The following is a 19,525-nucleotide window of genomic DNA, read 5'->3' as shown; positions in this document are numbered from 1 at the left end:
AAATGAGGTTTATTTTCTTATACGGTTTACAATTTTGTGATGGAAATGTGAAATAGAGTTCTTACAATTTCATAAAGTTTTACATCATGAAATAGATATGTGAAATAAATTTTCTATGTTCATGTACTTATGCAACTATTTTATTAATATGATAGTTAAATTTATTTCGTTTGCTTTTATTATTGTTTGAAATAAATTTAATGGTATACAACTTGTAATGTATTGTCAAATTGTCAAGTCTTCTATAAGATTTTATAATTTGTAGTTTGTGATTATATGCAATTTTTTTTAAAAAGAAACTTTAGAGTATGTTGATTCCACGATGAGTGCATATATTAAATTAATGGTTTAAGTATTCATGAAAAAAATAATTTTTTTAACATTTTCACTTGGATCCTTCTTTAACCTTGTTACATATATGAAAGTTCATCACATGTTGTCATAGTTAATCCCTTTTTTTTATTAATGCATAGTATAACTGTTGTATTTTTGCTTCCCCAGGGGAAAAAATATTCGAAAATAATAGGGGCAAACCTCCAACCACACTACCTCTCTTGCTACAGTGTATTAGGATCCACATGAGATTTTATTTTAAAATCTCATTTGGGTCCAGTGCACTGTAGCAAGTGAGGGGTGTGGTTGGAGGTGTGGTTGGGGGTGTGTGTTAGATCTAAATCAAAACTTAAGATCTAAAACCATATAGTCATGATTGATTCAAAGAGATTAACAAAATCAAAAGAGCGGAAGCTTATACCTGAATCCATAGATGAAATCTTGATTTGGGTTTTTTTTGATGATCTTCTAACCTTAGGGTTTCTCCTTAGCCGAATTTCTCTCTTAGATGGGGGTGAAGAGAATTAGAGAATGTAACCCTAGGTTAGGGACCATAACCCCTTATTTATAGATGTTGTACTTTTGTAATTTAGCCCCTCAATAAATCACAATTACAACCTGGTATCTGCACATATAACCCCATGATTATATTTAAATACACATTAACCCAACTTAATTGATCACTTTAGTGGGTTATCCTGAAAGATAGCAATACACATTGATTAATCATATGTGCCCACAAATAGATTTATTAGATTAAATCTAACAATCTCCCACTTGGGCACCATATGATTCCTTAAATTGTGTATAACCTTATGAGCTCAAAAATGCTATCACTGAAAGGGTATTTCCGAACAATCTTGTCCATTGACTATATCAATATAGGATCAAAGCGGCCTTCGTCACATTTATCGTGACTCGACCCATCAATGGTCACATATATCAATACAATCAAACGACATAGATCAATCATGGATGCGCAGCATGAAAATTACATGCAATGTGATCAGTACATGTCTATTTTCAACTGGTCCTCCTTAGTGAGGTCAAAACCAAACATAATGTAACAGAGTGTCTTAACTGAATACTTTATTCTGATCAGACAATACAACCAAACATAAAGCACCACAAATACAAACTTCCACTAAAACATAATATCCTCAAATAATACCACACCCATATGAGCAGTATGCTCATGAAAGACCTTAGGTGGCAATCCCTTAGTAAGAGGATCAGCTATCATGGAGTTTGTCCCAATGTGCTCTATGGATATCTGTCCACTCTGTACCCTTTCTTTCACAACCAGGAACTTAATGTCAATATGTTTTGACTTAGTTGAGCTCCTGTTGTTATTGGAATACATTACTGCAGATTTATTGTCACAATATAGCCTTAGTGGTCTTTCAACATTTTCCAAAATGCGCAGTCCCGTGACAAAATTTCGCAGCCATATTCCCTGATTGGATGCCTCATAGCAAGCTACAAATTCTGCTGCCATAGTGGAGGAAGCTACTAGTGTTTGTTTGACACTTTTCCATGATATAGCTCCTCCTGCTAACATATAAATGTAGCCTGATGTAGACTTCCTGCTATCTTGGCATCCAGCAAAATCAGAGTCCGAATACCCAATGACCTCTAATTTCTCTGATTTTCTGTATGTGAGCATGTAATCTTTTGTTTTCTGAAGATACCTCATAACCCTTTTGACTGCTATCCAATGATCCATACCAGGGTTGCTTAAGTATCTGCCTAACATCCCAACAATATACGCAATATCCGGACGCGTACATACCTGAGCATACATTAGACTTCCTACAGCCGAAGCATAAGGAATCTTCTGCATTTCCTAAATTTCAAGGTTACCTTTAGGGCACTGATTGAGACTAAACTTGTCTCCTTTAGAAACAGGGGTGTCACCTGGTCTGCAATCTTGCATGCTAAACATTTTAAGTATCTTATCGATATAGCTCTTTTGTGATAATCCAAGAATACCCCGAGAGCGATCTCGCACAGCTCTTTTGTTGTGATAATCGCAAGACGAATACCCCGGAGACCGATCTGTCATGTATCTGGCATTCCCTATATATTAAAAGAGGCGTCCCCCAAGATCTTTCATCTGCAAAATTCTTTGAATAGAAATCTCTGTTCGGTGGCAACATGCCTAATATCATTTAGTGGCAAGCAAGATGTCGATCGAGATTACAGAACCAGAAAATAATACTTAGCTCCCACTGAACTTGTGATATACACAGTCAATCAACAATGTTCATCTCAAAAGTCCGAACGAGATAACTATTTGTTGCATTCGTCCGGCCGGCCCCGCCACCGGCCGGCGCACTTATTGGATTACCATTGACGAGGAGCTTGCTTGAGTCCATAGATGGATTTTCCTTAATTTGCAAACCGATATTCTTTGGCTCTCCTGACACAAAGTTTTCTGGTTGCCACGACATTATAGAATCATCTTCATCAATTCGCCATTCAGAAAGTGCTGTCTTAACATTCCATGCTGATGTACATCAAGTCATAATGAGCAACAAGTCCATGATTATTCTGAAAGGAGTCTTTCGATGAAACCTGAGAGAAAGTCTCTGTATAATCAATGCCTTCCTTTTGAGTATAGCCTTTGAGCCCACAAGACGTGGGCCTTATATCGCTCTCCACATTCCGTTTTGCCATCCCGGTTTGGTTTTAAAAATCCATTTACAACGCAATTGGTTTTGCCACCTTCTGGTAATGGCGACAAGTTACCAAACCTTATTGTCTTGCATATAGACTTATACTCTTCATTCATGGCATCATCCATGTGAGAGTTAGACTTTTCATGGCGCTGATAGAAGTTGATTGGATTCAATCTTCTAACATTCCACTACTTTCCTCATGTTCTTCGGAGATACCAAATATAATTCATCCGGAATACATTTTCTCCTTCGTCTCGTGGATCTCCTTAATAGCACTGGTTCTTGAGGTGTTGTTGAGTTTGTTCTTTGGAACCAGGGGTTTGTTCACATTATCATCTTGAGGCTTTCCGGATTTACTCTTGAGCAACAACAGGTATAGGGAACCCGAATATTATCAGAAGTAACTGTTATGGATTGTATCTCGAGTCAATTCCTCCTCAAAGCCATGTCTCTAACCATTATTTCTCCCCCCAAACTCAACATCCTCAAAGAATGTTGCAGCGTGTTTCCCGTGCTGCAAAAATTATTCCTCTCTATTAGTGGTATCATAAACTTATAGCCCCTAGAGCGTTCAGAGTATCCAATAAAGTAGCTGCTTAACTGTTTTGGGAGTCAATTATCTTTTCTTTGGCCTATATAGGCCTTGCCTCAGCTTCGGACATCCCCAAATATGTAAAATGTTTTAAACTGGGCTGTCGACCAAGTCCAAAGCTCATAACGGTGTTTTAGGCAACTGGCTTTACTTGGTACTCTATCAGAATTTTAAGCTGTTGTCCTTTAAGTGCTGTCTCCCCAGGAAGTGGACTCTGGTAAGAAGAATGAGCAATCATAACTTCTTACCACTATTCTTAAGAGTCCGTATTTTCGCTTTTCAGCCTACACCATTCATGCTAGGTGATCCCGGCTAGGTTACTGTGGCGACGATACCGCATTCCTCTAGGTAATCGTAGCAAATGGTCCTAGGAGCGTTGTTCACCTGAACGCATGCATATCTACGCGTAGTACTGCACCACCGCGACGATCAGATCTGACAGTTTTAATTCTCTCTGTTGAGCTTGATTTCTTCACTTCAGCTGTTAAATAGGCTTTGAACATGTCAGAGACTTCAGTATTTTGCATGAATAAGATACTAGGTGCCCATAACGTGAGTAATCGTCTTATGAATATATAAAATATTGGGACCATTCCAGGATTCCGTAGGGAATGGCCCACAAATATTCCGTATGATCAATTCTAAGACCATCCGAAAGATCTGTTGCTAGGCTAATCTCTTCACTTTGGTCTGTTTTCCGTCCTTGATACATTCAACACATAGTCGAAGTCCGAAAAATCAAGGGAATCCAAAATGCATAGACACAAGACCGCTGCAATTTCTAACCTTTTGAGATATGACCTAAGCGCTTATGCATAATAGTCGCCCGAATTTTTTCCTATTATTACGCTTGAATGTAACCACGTATTCCAACAATGTCAAGGTTCATTGTAAGAAGCAATTGTATCAAGGCTAAATATAGGCTTGTCATAAACAATACCAAGTAACGGTTCCCACAACATTGAATTAAAAGATAAACTGAATTGACTGGTTTCCAAATGAACAGAATGAACGCTGTATTTTGTCCAATACAGAAACTAGAAACCAATTCTGTCTAAAGACGTACTACAAAAGTATCTATTTTTAATCGCAAAGTAATAACCAGTTCCTAACAACAACCTAAGAATGCCCATGCTTTCACATCGTACCCGATATGTCGCGTCGCAACCCAAAGATGTGCGTTCACATCAGCTTGGCTTTCGTAGCTCATGCAACGCTGCATAGAAACACTTATGGAGTAGTTAGCACCAGAGTTCTAACCCACCACCAGTGTTTCTAGGTACTGAAGCTCAAATTAACCTCAGAACAAACCAAAGCAAGAACGTTACCCTTTTATTCACGCCAGGGTGATTATTTTGTAACAGTTCCTTCCTTACATGTCCAGGCTTCTTACAAAAGAAACAACCCTGATTATCCTTATGTTGCTTCTTCTCACTGGACCCTTAGCAGCTTCCTTATCATTCTTCTTTTCTTGCCTTATCCTTAGAGGCATGCCAAAATGAGCACTTTTGTCTTTCTTGTGCTTCAATCTGTTCTTCTTGCACACAGTATTGAAATGAGCTCATTTAGAGTCCATTTCCTCCTTTTGACAGTTATCAACTTGAGCGCTTAAAATTGATTGAACTGTGGCAGGAAGAGACACAAAACCAGATGCAACAATACTCGTCACCAAAGATTTGAGGTTAAGTGCTCTTAAGCTTTGGAAGCAATATGAGACATTTCCATAATGTACTCCCTGATATTCCTTTGCCCTTATACTTCATTGAAATCATGCGAGCGTTTTAAAAGCGTGCTTGTTTCTACCTTATCGTTTGTTCGCAGAACGCTACTCAATTCGGCAAGGAAATCTTTAGCCCTTATGTAATCCCTTCGGATTCTATGCCCCCTGAAGTTCCGAAACGCCGCGCTTAATTGATTCATAAGACTCATGGATTTGAACTCCCATTCTCATGCTCCGCTCTTTGATCCAGGAGTGCGCTATCCGATTGAGAGGTTGGGTTGTTCAGTTCTTAATGCATAGTCAAGATCCATGCAGCCAAGGAACATTAATATGTTCTCTTTCCAAACTTGCAAGTGTTGTCCATTTAGGCATGGGAATGGAGTTGATGTTAGCAGACAATTATTGCAGGAGATGCATTAGCTGAAGATAAAGAAAAAATTGCTCACTCAATACCATAATCAATAAAATTCAAATATGACAATCCCCCCATCCAAGATACCGGCACAACATTATATCAAGTCTTGGACAGTAATATCTAATTGTAAGTGATACCTTGTTGGCAAATGATAAAAACATTGACAATACTCATGTCAAATAATGGAAACTATCTTGATCGATTCATTATTACATAGTAAACCTTATTAATTGTCACACGCTTATTCATCGCAGATGTGTTACAGTCTAAATAATATTAACCTTACCTTTGGGGCCGATTAAATATTTACACGGAAAGCACTACACACAAAACATACTTACATTCCTCATGAACAATCTACACAAGAGACGGTTACTTTGGCAAACTTCTTGTTTCATTCATCAATTGGATGAGAGACAACCAGATACTTAGTGTCATAATATTTGAATAATATTGATTAAAAACACGAATTAGATTTAACATTAAAAAATTTAAATCAACTGTAATTCCAAACTTAATTGGGGGTCTCACAGCTTAACTAGGGCCCATAACTTAATTGAATAAATTAAGTATACCAAAGTGGACCCATGAGAAGCCGAGGCTTAACCATAATGAACACGAAGTTCCCTTAACTTCGAACGTGAGGTTCGACTAAATTGAGTACGAGACTCACTTAAGCACGAACGCGAGGTTCGTCTGAAAATGAACGAACGCGAGGTTCGTTTGATAAAAGAACGTGAGGTTCAACTTGGGAACGAACGCGAGGTTCGTTTAAAAAATGAACGCGAGGTTCGACTGAAGTACGAACGCGAGGTTCGTCTGAAGTACGAACGTGAGGTTCGTCTGAAGTACGAACGCGAGGTTCGTCTGAAGTACGAACGCGAGGTTCGTCTTAGAACGAACGCGAGGTTCGTTAAAATTGAGCTTGACGCTCACCTGAGTTGAACGCGAGGTTCACCTTAGAACGAACGCGAGGTTCGTTAAAATTGAGCTTGACGCTCACCTGAGTTGAACGCGAGGTTCACCTTAGAACGAACGCGAGGTTCGTTGAGCGCGAGGCTCACTTGATAACGAACGCGAAGTTCGTTTGAACGCGAAGTTCGGTTAAAATTGAACGAACGCGAGGTTCGTTTGAAGCTTACCGCTTCGCCAAAATTTGAGGTAACCACCTCCTTAATGTTCGCCACGTTTCACGCACGCACAAACCCTTAGGGTTTCAAATTGAAACCGCCGCCGACAAACCCAAAAATATTTGATTTTTATTTTCAAAACAGATCCAGAATTGGAAAAAATTGAAGAAAAAAGCAAAGAAAAATCCAAAAAAATCCTAAAAGTTACTGTCCACCGGCGATTTTTCAGTTACTTTTCATCCGAAAAAAACTTTACTGTTCATCCGAACAAAAAACTTCACTGTTCATCCGAAAATTTTCGTTATTGTTCATCCGAACCCAAAAAATTAAATCTTTAACCAGAGATTTAAGATCAAAAACCCAATAAAACTTAAATCCCTAAGAATTAATCAAGGTGGCTCTGATACCACTTGTTAGATCTAAATCAAAACTTGAGATCTAAAACCATATAGCCATGATTAATTCAAAGAGATTAACAAAATCAAAAGAGCGGAAGCTTATACCTGAATCCATAGATGAAATCTTGATTTGGGTTTTTTTGATGATCTTCTAACCTTAGGGTTTCTCCTTAGCCGAATTTCTCTCTTAGATGGGGGTGAAGAGAATTAGAGAATGTAACCCTAGGTTAGGGACCATAACCCCTTATTTATAGATGTTGTACTTTTGTAATTTAGCCCCTCAATAAATCACAATTACAACCTGGTATCTGCACATATAACCCCATGATTATATTTAAATACCCATTAACCCAACTTAATTGATCACTTTAGTGGGTTATCCTGAAAGATAGCAATACACATTGATTAATCATATGTGCCCACAAATAGATTTATTAGATTAAATCTAACAGTGTGCCCCTAGTACCTCTCAAAATGTCTATGTAGGATCCATCATTGTGACTAATACTGAACAGTTTCTATGTGCAGTTTCTAGCGCATACAATTCAATGCAATATTTGTTATTTGTGAGTATGACCATATATCAATTTCATTGATTGCTACGGCATAATCTTTGGGTCATATCTTTTATGGCAGAATAGTTGAGTGAATGTTTCTTGGATTTTTCATTAAGAAAGATGGTTCTTCCTTTCTGCTAGTTGTTTAGCTTTTATTAAAAAATATATTATGACATATTGGGAGATATGATTAGATATAATTTTATCTCATACCTATTTTGTAATATTCTCCTAATCTCTATTTAAGAAAGATTAGGGTTAGATGAATAACGTCTTGGCCTTTTTCTATTTCTCTATAGATTTGTTGTAAATATTGAGAATATATCGTTTTCTATAGGACATTTTTGTCGCCGATGGTCATGGACTCCCATTTTCTGAAATTGAGAAGGAATCAGCCTTATCTCGACAGATTAGAGAGTTCTATGGCATGAAGCTGAAACTTCATGTTTAGTTTTAATTAATGCAAGCATATTCTTCAGGCAAATATAAATTTCATCATGTTCCTACTTTCAGTCTAGCAACATAATCGACATGCTGAGAAATAATGCAAGTAATCACATTTCGCATAGTTCAAACCCTACAAAGACTGGGAGATAAATCTTCAAGAGATGATGTTTCTAAAATTACACCATCCACTCTCCCAAGCCTTCAGGTGACTTTTACTCTTTTCAGCTCATAAACTACTGCATACGAAAAATACGTTACTTGTGTTCCTATTCAGTTTAAGGTCTATTGTGCCCTTTTTTCAGTTGTTATTTATTTACCATAGGGATATTTGGATTGCAAACTTCATTGGTATTAAGAATTTATTTTTTTTTTCTCATGGGTACTCTTTAATTAGGACGTGGAAGCACTGATTCTAGTTGTATCCATTCGGTCGTTTGTTTTTCGAAACAGTATGAGTTATAACATCTGAGCTTCATGAGTTCTATTCTTAAAATATCATCCATATATCTCCACACCCCTAATGGCGCTGATAGTCGTCTGAACCTTTAACATATATAGGAATTTGTAGTTAAGCTGTCTCCGTTAGATGGGTGACCAAAATTCATGGCCTCTGAAAATAATCAAGATCTTGGTCTGAAAAATGAGCCCAATAATAAAGCAAGAAAAACCTGTTGTGCACCTCCAGTTTCCCGTATTTTGGTACATCGCCTTCGATATTTATTACCCCATCCTTACTTCACTAATAATCTGAGAGAAAAAAGAGGATCATGACTAAGGTCGAAATTTCTTCTGCAGATTACGATGATTCTGGGGTAGCAGAACAAACATCACGCAGACAAAGAGCAAAAGCAAATAAATATTTAATTACTGATACTTTAGAGAAGCTTTAACGGTTTTTAGTGTCATGGAAACGTGGAAACTGTAAATGATATTTATTTATTTATTTATTTGTCATTTTTCGCGCTAGTACGCAACCAATTTTGTTATGAACTATGTTGGTAGTAGACAGTCAGTTCTGCTATTTACTCTTTTGTTGGAATGAAATTGGAATGTAAAATACAGCCTTTGTAAAGTTTTTCTTTCACTGTTACTTTGTATTCTTTTCTTTGAACAAATGACTACTGATGAACGCTACAGATTTTACAAATGCTGCATTTTGCATTCCAATAAAGAGTAAATACAGCATTTGTAAAGTTTTTCTTTCACTGTTACTTTGTTTTCTTTTCTTTGAACAAATGACTACCAATGAATACTACCAACAATCGTTTTTGCTATTTACTCTTTGTTGGAATGAAATTGGGATGTAAAATCCAGCATTCGTAAAGTTTTTCTTTCACTGTTACAAATGCCCTCTAATAATTTTTATCTTGAACACTGAGGAGGCATAATTCTATCAATCTTTTATTTTACTTAGGTTTCTTAAAGATACTCGAAGATTATACTATTGTCTCCTGTATCCTAAACGCTTCTTCGTTCTACTTCTCAAAAAGAAGAGAGATGAGATCAGACTACAATGTTAAGTTAACCAAAGTTTTCTTCCCCACTACCTATCGTGATGCTCTAGTTTGCTTACAGGGTTACGATCCATCTTATGCCGGATGTATCACACATCGGATTAACTTGGTGAGTTGACTCAACATCGAACAGCCTCGTATCCGACATTTGATACTTGTGTCCTCCCAAAGTTTGTCGAAAAATAACTTTCATAGCTAATGAAAACCATAGCTCATCTTGTTATGTTCCGGTTACTTTTGTGATAAAATGAGGTAAAACAGGTGCTACAGTGAAGCTGCTAGCAATTTCACCAAAATGCATAAATAAATTCCACAACTGTTTCAAGTACTCTTATACCATCCATCCCTTTTACTGAGCTGGTATACATATATGTTAATTAGAAATATATGTTTACTGAGCACGTTTAATTTGCTAAAGGGGTGAATCCCCATTTTCAGGCACTTCGCATTAAAAAGTTTTCAAGTTCAAGATGAAACCAACAGGGTTTTAAGCACAACATCACCAAGGCCTGGAACAGTTGGAAGGTAATGCCCTGTCATTGAGAGTTCATGATACTCAATCCATTTGAGACGGCTGGCAATGAAACGCTGCAGTGTGACCGGAACAAGCCCATCTTCATCGCCTTGCCATAAATGAACAGGAAATGGCGGTTCCAAGAGATCCATAGGATCAAACTCCCACTTTCCAAATGTCACCATCATGTCTCTGTAACAGGACTCGTGAATTCCTTGCTGTGTTGCCAGTTGAAATCTCTGTCAATGCCAAGTCATAAAACATCAAACTTAAATCAAATATGTTAAGAATATAAAATTATAACCCTCCACCCTCCTTAAGATGATAGCAGCACAGCTTAGGTTCAAATTCCACCCACCACGTATTTTAAATTGTATTTCTTTTATGTTAATTGCAGATACACCCCCTGTCACCCACCACGTATTTTAAATTGTATTTCTTTTATGTTAATTGCAGATACACCCCCTGTAGTATCATAGATTGACGCCTCGCTGAGTGATCTTTTTTTACTCCTTTAACGCATCGAGAAAGAGAAAATTATTTTTTTGACAAATAGACAACTTGAGGGTAAACACTCAAGTGTTTCTATCTGCAATTAGATGACATGGGTTCTGCCATTTGTAACAACAGAACCACAGATGTCTATCCACAATTGGGCGATAGTGCAAGGGGTTTATCCGTAATTAATTCTTAAAAAATACCGCTGCACTGCCCTAGTTTCCACACATGAAAAGGATGTTCAAACTGCAGTGGCAAGATAAAATTATAACCTTCAAACGGGCACCAAGACTTGGGAGTTTTGGTGCAACGCGGTTATTGGGGAGACTAAACAAGAGAAAGAAGAGAAGCAACCTTTTGTGCCATCCCATTAGATAAGGCTTGGTCACGGACTTGAGAATCCCAGCGATTGGGCAGGTGAACCTTCCCACTGATTACTGTTGAAGTTGGAAGCCAAGATTGATTCATCCACCAGTTGAACAACCAGGGTGCGTAATATGCAATCCTGAGAGCCCACTGATCGCCCAAGTGTTGCTTGTTGTATGCCTCTGTTATGAGATTCTTCGGAAATCCAGGCCAACGATAGTTCACAACAGGAGCCAAAAGTGCAGCTCCAGCCAGCCTGCGTTGCAATCTCATTTAGTTGTTCAAGCAAAATAGGTAAACTTCCAACGACAAAAAAAAATGGACAACCCCGAACTTTTGTGGTTAAAAAAAATCTCCCAAACTATTAATTTTACTTTTTTACCTATCCTTATTTAAAAATGAAAATATAGAACTTCTATTTGATTGATAGGAGTAAAAACTGTTCAGAAGTCGCCAGTCATGATACTTAAGTGAGAAGTTTAGAAAGGTTTTCTGTTATATAAAAAGTTGAGAGGACTTAGTGCAAAACCCCCTAAACTTCAGGAGGACCTTGTGAAATTTACCCTTAAGCATTTGATAAAAGAGTTTACAAACAAAATACTTAGTTTTCTAAAAGAATGTAATCAATGAAATTCATTTACCTTCCTGGGATGTACTTGATGGAACCCCAAACAGCATGACCTCCCAATGAGATACCAATCAAGTAAAACCTAGAGCCAAGCTTCAATGCGTCCGCAAGCTCTTGTATATCTAATGCCTCACTTTTCGGAGACCGCCTTGGGTTGGGATCACTTTCACCGTAACCAGCTCGATCATAGCCCACCATGTACACACCTAGCTCTTCCACTAAATCCTGCATTCAGGGATTTAGTTGTTTCATAAGTGGTTACTATCTCGTTTCCTGATATCAAAAAATCAACCGAGTTGATTTGGTTGGACACTGAACTGGGCTGTACATCTAAGGATGTTTTTATCTTGAAAGCGCCTTTCACTAACACTAATGTTTATACAAGCAATTGTTTTCAGCAGTCTATCATAACGCGACTATGGGAACCCGGACTTATTTGGGAACCCTCACTTAATTGGATGGTCATATTCAAATCCATATTGATAAATAACTGGGTCTAGCTATAAGACACAGATATGCAAACTATACAGAGCCTAGGTATACAACTGTTATGTAGTTAATACTTGAACTTTAGCCTCTACTAATTTATACATGAGAAATACTAGATCCTATGGCACGGAGAGAGGAAGTTCAGTGGTTTTGTAGACAAGGGTAGAGGCAGGGTTCCAAAGATGAAGGTCCTTTCTGTTGCTTTGGCAGCTGCTGTATACTCCAGGAGGAGGGAGAGGAGTATGTGCAATTTTTTAAAAACTGCTACTCATCCTAATAGATTGGTGCAGAACATTATGGTTGACGTGATAGCTAGAGTCAGGAGTTTACAGTCTTCTAGTGTAAAAATAAGGTTGGAAAGCTTGTTGTGCCAGTGAGTGATGCTGTATAGGCGAGGAGAATTTGATTTGTTGTGAGGATAGAATTTGCTGTGACGTGTTTTTGTACTCCTGCCAAGTGGGATTGCCTGGGATTGAGGACTGTACATATTTTCAAATTGGTAACTAAAAATTCATTCAGTTACCCCCAAAAAAAGTAGATTCTTTTAATCATTTCATAGTTAAGTTTCAATTTTGATGAATTTTAGGGCATGATCAATGAGAACTTTTACTTAACTTCCCTTTTCCAACTTTAAAATGCACAAGATGTTTAATCACTTATTGGCTCCAACCACCACATTGGTTAATACTACATCAAGGTCAACATCACATACAAGGTATCAGAAGAAGAAAAAGTGACTCTCCTGACAGATTCTACAAACACACATGTAACTTGTGTGTTTGTGAAAGTGTGCATGCATATTCTCCAAAAACGCGTGCATGATTACGTGTGATTGATTCACAAAACTTGTGAGAAACATAAGAAAATAGTAGGATCTCCTTGACACAGTTGTCACAGCTCTCAGAGGTATTTGCATTTTTCTCCCCAAAAGGGATCAGGTGTGTCCCACGCAGAAAGCACAATCATTTCTTTTACACCAATCTTGTTCTGTAAGCAACTTTCTATTTTACTTAACACATTACCCAGATATCTACTCTCTGTTTCTCTCATCTTAACAAATGTATTGCATAATGAATTGAGTAAAGCTCATGTAAGCTTAAGTGGTGGTATGTGATACACATCAAGACACACATCTCAAAACTAGCATTATTTTGTAGCACGAATCTCAAAGTAAAATCAAGTGACAAAAAGTTGGTTGACGAGCTCATATCCACTTATGTTTACAAAAACGTTAGTCTAATTAATTTAAATTTTATTATTAAATTTTCAAAAGCTTATATTTTTGGAACTAAGAAAATCAGTAAGTGATGATTAATCAAAATTAACCAAAATTTTATATTAAGAGAAGGAAGAGAAACCTAAGATGAAAGAAGAAAAGGGTAGGTCTAGATAAAAGTAAGTTTTAAAAGTAATTATCACAGCCCGAGTAATAAAGAAGTGATTAAATAAAAGTGGAGGATACTTCAATGAACTGTTTAAAAAGAATCATACAACAATGTTAAAATAGAAGTACGTAATTCTAGAAACTAACGGTCACTGTCAAAATTTCCCGTCAATGTCTAAGCGTTTAGGAGATAAATATCTAGTACCACCTGAAGAGAAAATGATGATTGGGGAGAAAACTTTGGGATGTAATTTATAAGAACAAAACGAGATAGAAAATTATGTCGTGCTCAAAATCAAGCTTAAAAGTCAGATGATAACTGAGAAAGAAATGTTGATGCCCACATAAATTTGGTTTATATGTCAGAAAGGTAGTCCGGAAACTACTTGCTTATAAGGTAATTATTGAAAAAATATAAGGAGAAACGGAGACTCATCTTGTGATTTTACACTGATTTAGAAAAATCTTCTGATACCGTACCCTGGGAAATAATTTATTGAGCTTTAGCCCTTCAGGAAACAAACAATGTGTAGTTATATGATGTGATTAAGAATATCTATGATGAAATAGTAACTAACATGAGAACAACTGAGAGGAAAGAGCCATTCCTAACATCTTAATTTTGCAAAAGGATCGGCACCACGTTCATATCTTCAATTCTTCTTTTTTTTCTTTCTTTTTGCATTAATTTTGAATAAAGTAGCCATATGCATGTGGGTTGAGGATGACACTGTATGAATTGATGTAACTATAACAAACATAATCCAAGATTATAAAGACAGAAATTCAAAATCTCGAAGGATTGAGAATTAGAAAAGTAATAGCGAAGTTAGATTCAAGGGAAAGGTTTATGAACTCATATACTTCTCTTCCCCTGTAAAATCTCTATTTGTTAGCTCTCCCTGTGGACGAAGATCAATTTTGCTAATGACATGCATTTATTATCTGCTTATAGTTTGGAGATATTGGGCCTCCACACGGTGCTTTTGTTTCCCATAACTATGTAACCAGAGGCCATGACCGGCAATTTAGGGCTGCAAGGTATACAGATTAGGGTGGCATAGTAATGACTATGTCAGGTACAACCATAAGGACTTCAAATAGATCCAAAGTTTTAGGTATAAAATCGAGTTGGTTTAATCCCTAAAGGATGGACATGCATTTGCTCCTTAAGTAGTGAAAGGTTTAGCTCCAAGTTTCTCAAACTCATTACGTACAAAAGGTAATATGGAGAAGCTAAGGGTTGTGGTACTGTCTCTCACTGGCTCACTGAATATATTGTCTTGTAATCGCCAGAGGAAATAAGAAATTGTGCTACACTCATGTGTTGTATATACATGATAGGAACCATCTCAGGAAGCTAAGAATTGTATCATTATCAAAGGTTGCATGTCTGGCTGCGAAATTTCACCAATATGAGCTTGAACTTTCATGACCGTCTTAGTGGCAACTGGCAAGCCCAAACTCTGACACTCGTCATGGGCTCTGATATCACTTTGTCATATAATAATAGGAGCATCAACCACTCTTTTGTAGTGAATAATAGAACAGTATTACTTTAGATCCAAAAATAGCCTTAACCTAGTTTAGAATCAATTTGTTGTGGGATTTTGACTCACAATTCACAAACAAGGGATTGATTCCAATTTTGACTAAAAAGATCAACTACGAGGTCATTGATCCCAATTCGATACCAAAATGCACACAGCATATATCCATTCTGTTTCCAGATTAACTAAACCATAACTCAACTTCCCCTTTCTCTCTGTAATAACAAACACAAACCCATGAAGGCATCCTATAGTTTTCTCCAATTGGATGCAACCATATGCAGTCTAATTGTCTTGAACATCGCTATTCTATTAATCAAAAATTAAATTTTCTAGTATATTAATGCATTATAGTCCTTTAAATATTAGACCACCAAATAAATTGAAGTTTGACATTACACCTCCAAATCTTTCTCTCTTTTAAATTACCACAAATGTTAGGGTCTAAAATAAGGAAAAACCTAGATATTGTCCAAGAAGTGTATATTTTACCAAAAAATTCTCCTCTAGGGTAACAAGTCTAAAGGCTTGAGCAAAGAACAATTATAAAAATGGACGATAGCTTTCAACGACCGAGGTGATTAAGGTAATTTACCTAAGGTAATTATTTTATAACCAAACTGCAGTAGCAAAATTCAGAGATATTTCTCCAACAAGTATAATTTAAAACAACTTAAAGAATTTCGGGATGCAAATTGACAAAAAAAAGTAAGATTTGAGTTTCTAATATCAAAATGTAAAAGATTTTAGAGTCTAACAAGCATTACAGCACGCGCAATGCGCGTTCAATAATTAAAATATCTTTAGAAAAGGTTAAGAGTATTAAAACTCTAACTAAAATGGGACAAATCCAAAAATAGTAAAAATGATAGATCTATGATTAGACATAGAAATGGAAGCAATTATTATTATTATTATTTTATGAAATGTTAAAAAAAAGTTGTAAACATGTGGGGCATTGAAGTTAAAATGATGTAAACATTTGGGTTATCAAAGTGTCAAAAACTTTACAATGAAAATTGCAAATAACGTTTCAAAGGAAAATTCGCTGAGGGTTATTTTCATCATTGAGGTGACGTTTGGCAAGGAGTTAAAAGAGAGAAGAATTAAGGAGAAGGGTTAAATAGTTAACCCTTTACGATGGGTTAAAATTTAATAAATACCATTTGGATGAGATATTGTACATGAATGGTTAATTTTTTGTTTTTGGCAAATAGAAAAAAAAAAAGAGGTTAAGTAGGCTAATCCCTCTAAGTTTTTCTAATATTCCAATATTAACCTTATTGAAAGTTTGGAAAAACCAATAACAATTATTCAATTAAGATTCATTCAACTAAAAACTACATTCATTTGTACTACTAAAATATTATATAAAATTTTTAACTATCTAAAATATAAACAATAGTAAAAGTTTAGAATGTAAATTTAAAAGTACATTCAGCTTATAACCTTATTGCACCATTATGCAACATATCACATGAAAATTTAGTAAGTTGGATAAGTTGTTTTACACAGACAAACTTCATTTGATACCATAGCACAAATAATTGTTGTATTTATAAAGATGAATTTATTTGAAAGAGGCCACTAGGTCAAAGTTCTATTTTTTTGCTTCATTGGTCATGTAGCATAGACCAACCACAAAGAAGTATGAATGCCCATGACATAGCAGAATTATATCCCTTTGGATCTATAGCTTCCCACCTACTTTTTTATACCCGCTTCCTACCCTCTTTGCGTAATTAAAGAAGGTGGGGAGTAAAGTCACTCCGCCTCTTCACGAGGATTTGTTAAGTCGTCAGTAGACGGGTGAACTGTAGATATTCAATCACGTGAGGGATAACAAATCCCTTGGTATGTTTGTTGTGTGGAGGGTTAATGAGAGGTTAAACCCTCTTAAACCCTTCCATTAACCTGTTACCAAACAAAGCCTTAGGGACCAGACTGTAAGATTCCTGATGATTTAAGTGACTTACGAGCAACTTCAAAGATTTGAGGAAGTAATATACAAGTATTGAAAATTTGAGCGAGTAATATCCAAAACAACCTTTTTTTTTAAAGAAAGTTAGTATTTTTCTAATACCAGCTGTGATACTTGGGTTGTTATTAACGCATCAAATTTTCAAAGTGTACTCCCATCTCAAAATATGCATGAGAAAGACAGAGAAGGAAAAATAACAAAAAAGGGTGAGAATAACATTTAAACCGTTGAGTTGATGTAATATAGTATTATAAATAACCAGACAATTAAACCATTGAGTTGATGTAATAGAAATCGCACTACGAAAGGAAGAATGAAGGACATTTTTTAGAATTGGGTTTTAATATAGTAGTGTAGATAGAGATAAATAACCAGACATTATAAATGCATTAGGCCCACATGTCCATGTCCAAGTAAATGTGTACATCACAAACCCTCTCTCTTTTTTAAGGTAAGACCCATAAAACCTCACCTACCTAACACACGCCTACACCCAAATCACTTGCCTCTCGTTTACCGCATCATATTCCAAATTACTAAGGGTCTGTTTGTTTGCTAAAAAAAATGGAAATGTGTTGCCACCTCACCTTTCAAGAAAACCCCCATGTGCCACATGTGTTTTTGTTTTCAAGAGGTTTCCATTTCAAGTGTTTGTTTCGTCTTTAGTTTTCAAGAAATAAAGTGCCACATGTGTTGCCACCTTAATTTTTCAAGAAATGTGTTTTCACACCAAATTGGGCTGAAAACACTTGGAAATGTCTCATCTGAGAATTATTAATTAGTAAAAACACTGTTTGAATAGTTCAGAAGAATAAAACGAAATATTTAAATGCCACATTTATCATTTCCTTTTTCTTGTTCTCAAACAAACACAAGAAATAGAAATCAAAGCACTGTTACTATAGAGGTTTTTTTTGTCTGTTTGTGTGACTTGGCAGTGAAAATGAACCTTTTCTTTGCGAAACAAACAAAAAAAACGAAAACTAGGAAATGACTTGAATTGTCTTGAATTCATTTCAAGAACTACATTTCCATTTCCGGTTTTTTTTTGGAAATAGCCAAACAGGCCCTAAATAGAAAATTCCATATGATTAACATTCTCACTGAAGAACCTGATTCATCCAAGGGTATTTTTCAACGTTAGTCCTTTAAATCTTTAATATATTGAATGCAGTCCGTCAAATCATCGACGTTGTCATTCAGAGCCCAATTGTTATAAGTTCTTTCCCCTCCAAACTTATACCTCAAAAGTAGTGAAGTTGAATGCTATGTCCCCAATTCTTATAATGGTGTTTCAAAGTAACACCTCTAATCAAGAGTGGAGGCAGCAGGATATAAGAACTTGGGGGGGCCTTATTGGAATTTCAATTATCCGAAAGACTAATTTCAAATTATTAAAATGTAAGGGGATCATACCAAAAAGCCAATATCACAATGTATTGGGCGCAATTGTTCATGTCGCAATCAATGTCTACTTCACCAAAACCCCTTGCGCCTCTAACATAACGCCCTTAAAATCTCACCTACCTATCACAACTACACTTAAAATCACCTCCCTCTCGTGAATCAACATCACCCAAATTACAGATGAACTCAGTTCATATAAACAAAAAAAAAATTGCATAAATATACTGGAAAAAAGATACAGAAACTCACAGGCGACGGCTGAAGCCCATGGAGCCTAGAACTCGCAAACGCATGACAAAACACAATCTTGTACTTCGCCAACTCCTTATCCACCCCACTCTCTGAGTAGGCCAGGAACCGGCCATCCCTTAACCGGATCCTCGAAGAGGTAACGGGTGGGCCGCCATCCGACCCGCAAAGTTTGGGCTTTTCAGGTTGGATTGCGACATAGAATGGCCAACTCCCAAACCCAATTACAAGAGCAAGGATGAGGGACAGCCTTGCTCCTTTACCTGAGCATTTTAGAAAACAGTTAGGGTGCATGACTGAAAGATTGATGAAAAGAAAACGGGGGTGCCTTTGAAACCTGAAGAGGAGCTTGATTTCTTGTTGATGGCGGAATTTTCAGCGGCCATGGCTGAGTTCTTTTTATGTTTGACAGTTTGAGGGAGCAAATATATAATGTGTGTGGGGTCCTTGCAAGAAGAGGAAAAGGGTCGATGGTCGGTAAAACTAATTAAAGTGGAGTATATTAAGTTAAGTAGGCCACCACTCGTTTTAAGAAGGATGAATAGAAAAAATATTTTTATCGGCTAGATCACTTATGAGTATTATCAAGTCAAATAGTATCACCAAATAAAAAAAATTATTAGTTTATAAAAATATTATAAGCCATGTTTAAAAAATTGCAGTTTATGTAGG

General features: G+C 36.5%; 1 protein-coding gene across 1 annotated transcript; it reads right to left on the bottom strand.

The window, feature by feature from the left end:
• On the bottom strand, positions 10,064 to 19,298 carry LOC109825322. Its single transcript, XM_020392159.1, has 5 exons — positions 19,191 to 19,298; positions 18,854 to 19,116; positions 11,807 to 12,018; positions 11,154 to 11,421; positions 10,064 to 10,540 (listed from the first exon to the last, which is right to left on the bottom strand). The coding sequence occupies exons 1-5, from the start codon at positions 19,237 to 19,239 to the stop codon at positions 10,253 to 10,255; spliced, it is 1,080 nt and encodes a 359-aa protein (XP_020247748.1). The 5' UTR covers positions 19,240 to 19,298; the 3' UTR covers positions 10,064 to 10,252.

The sequence above is a fragment of the Asparagus officinalis genome, chromosome 10 (assembly GCF_001876935.1).
Source record: "Asparagus officinalis chromosome 10, Aspof.V1, whole genome shotgun sequence".
In the NCBI taxonomy this organism is placed as follows: Eukaryota; Viridiplantae; Streptophyta; class Magnoliopsida; order Asparagales; family Asparagaceae; genus Asparagus; species Asparagus officinalis.
This window is presented reverse-complemented; position numbering and strand designations above follow the sequence as displayed.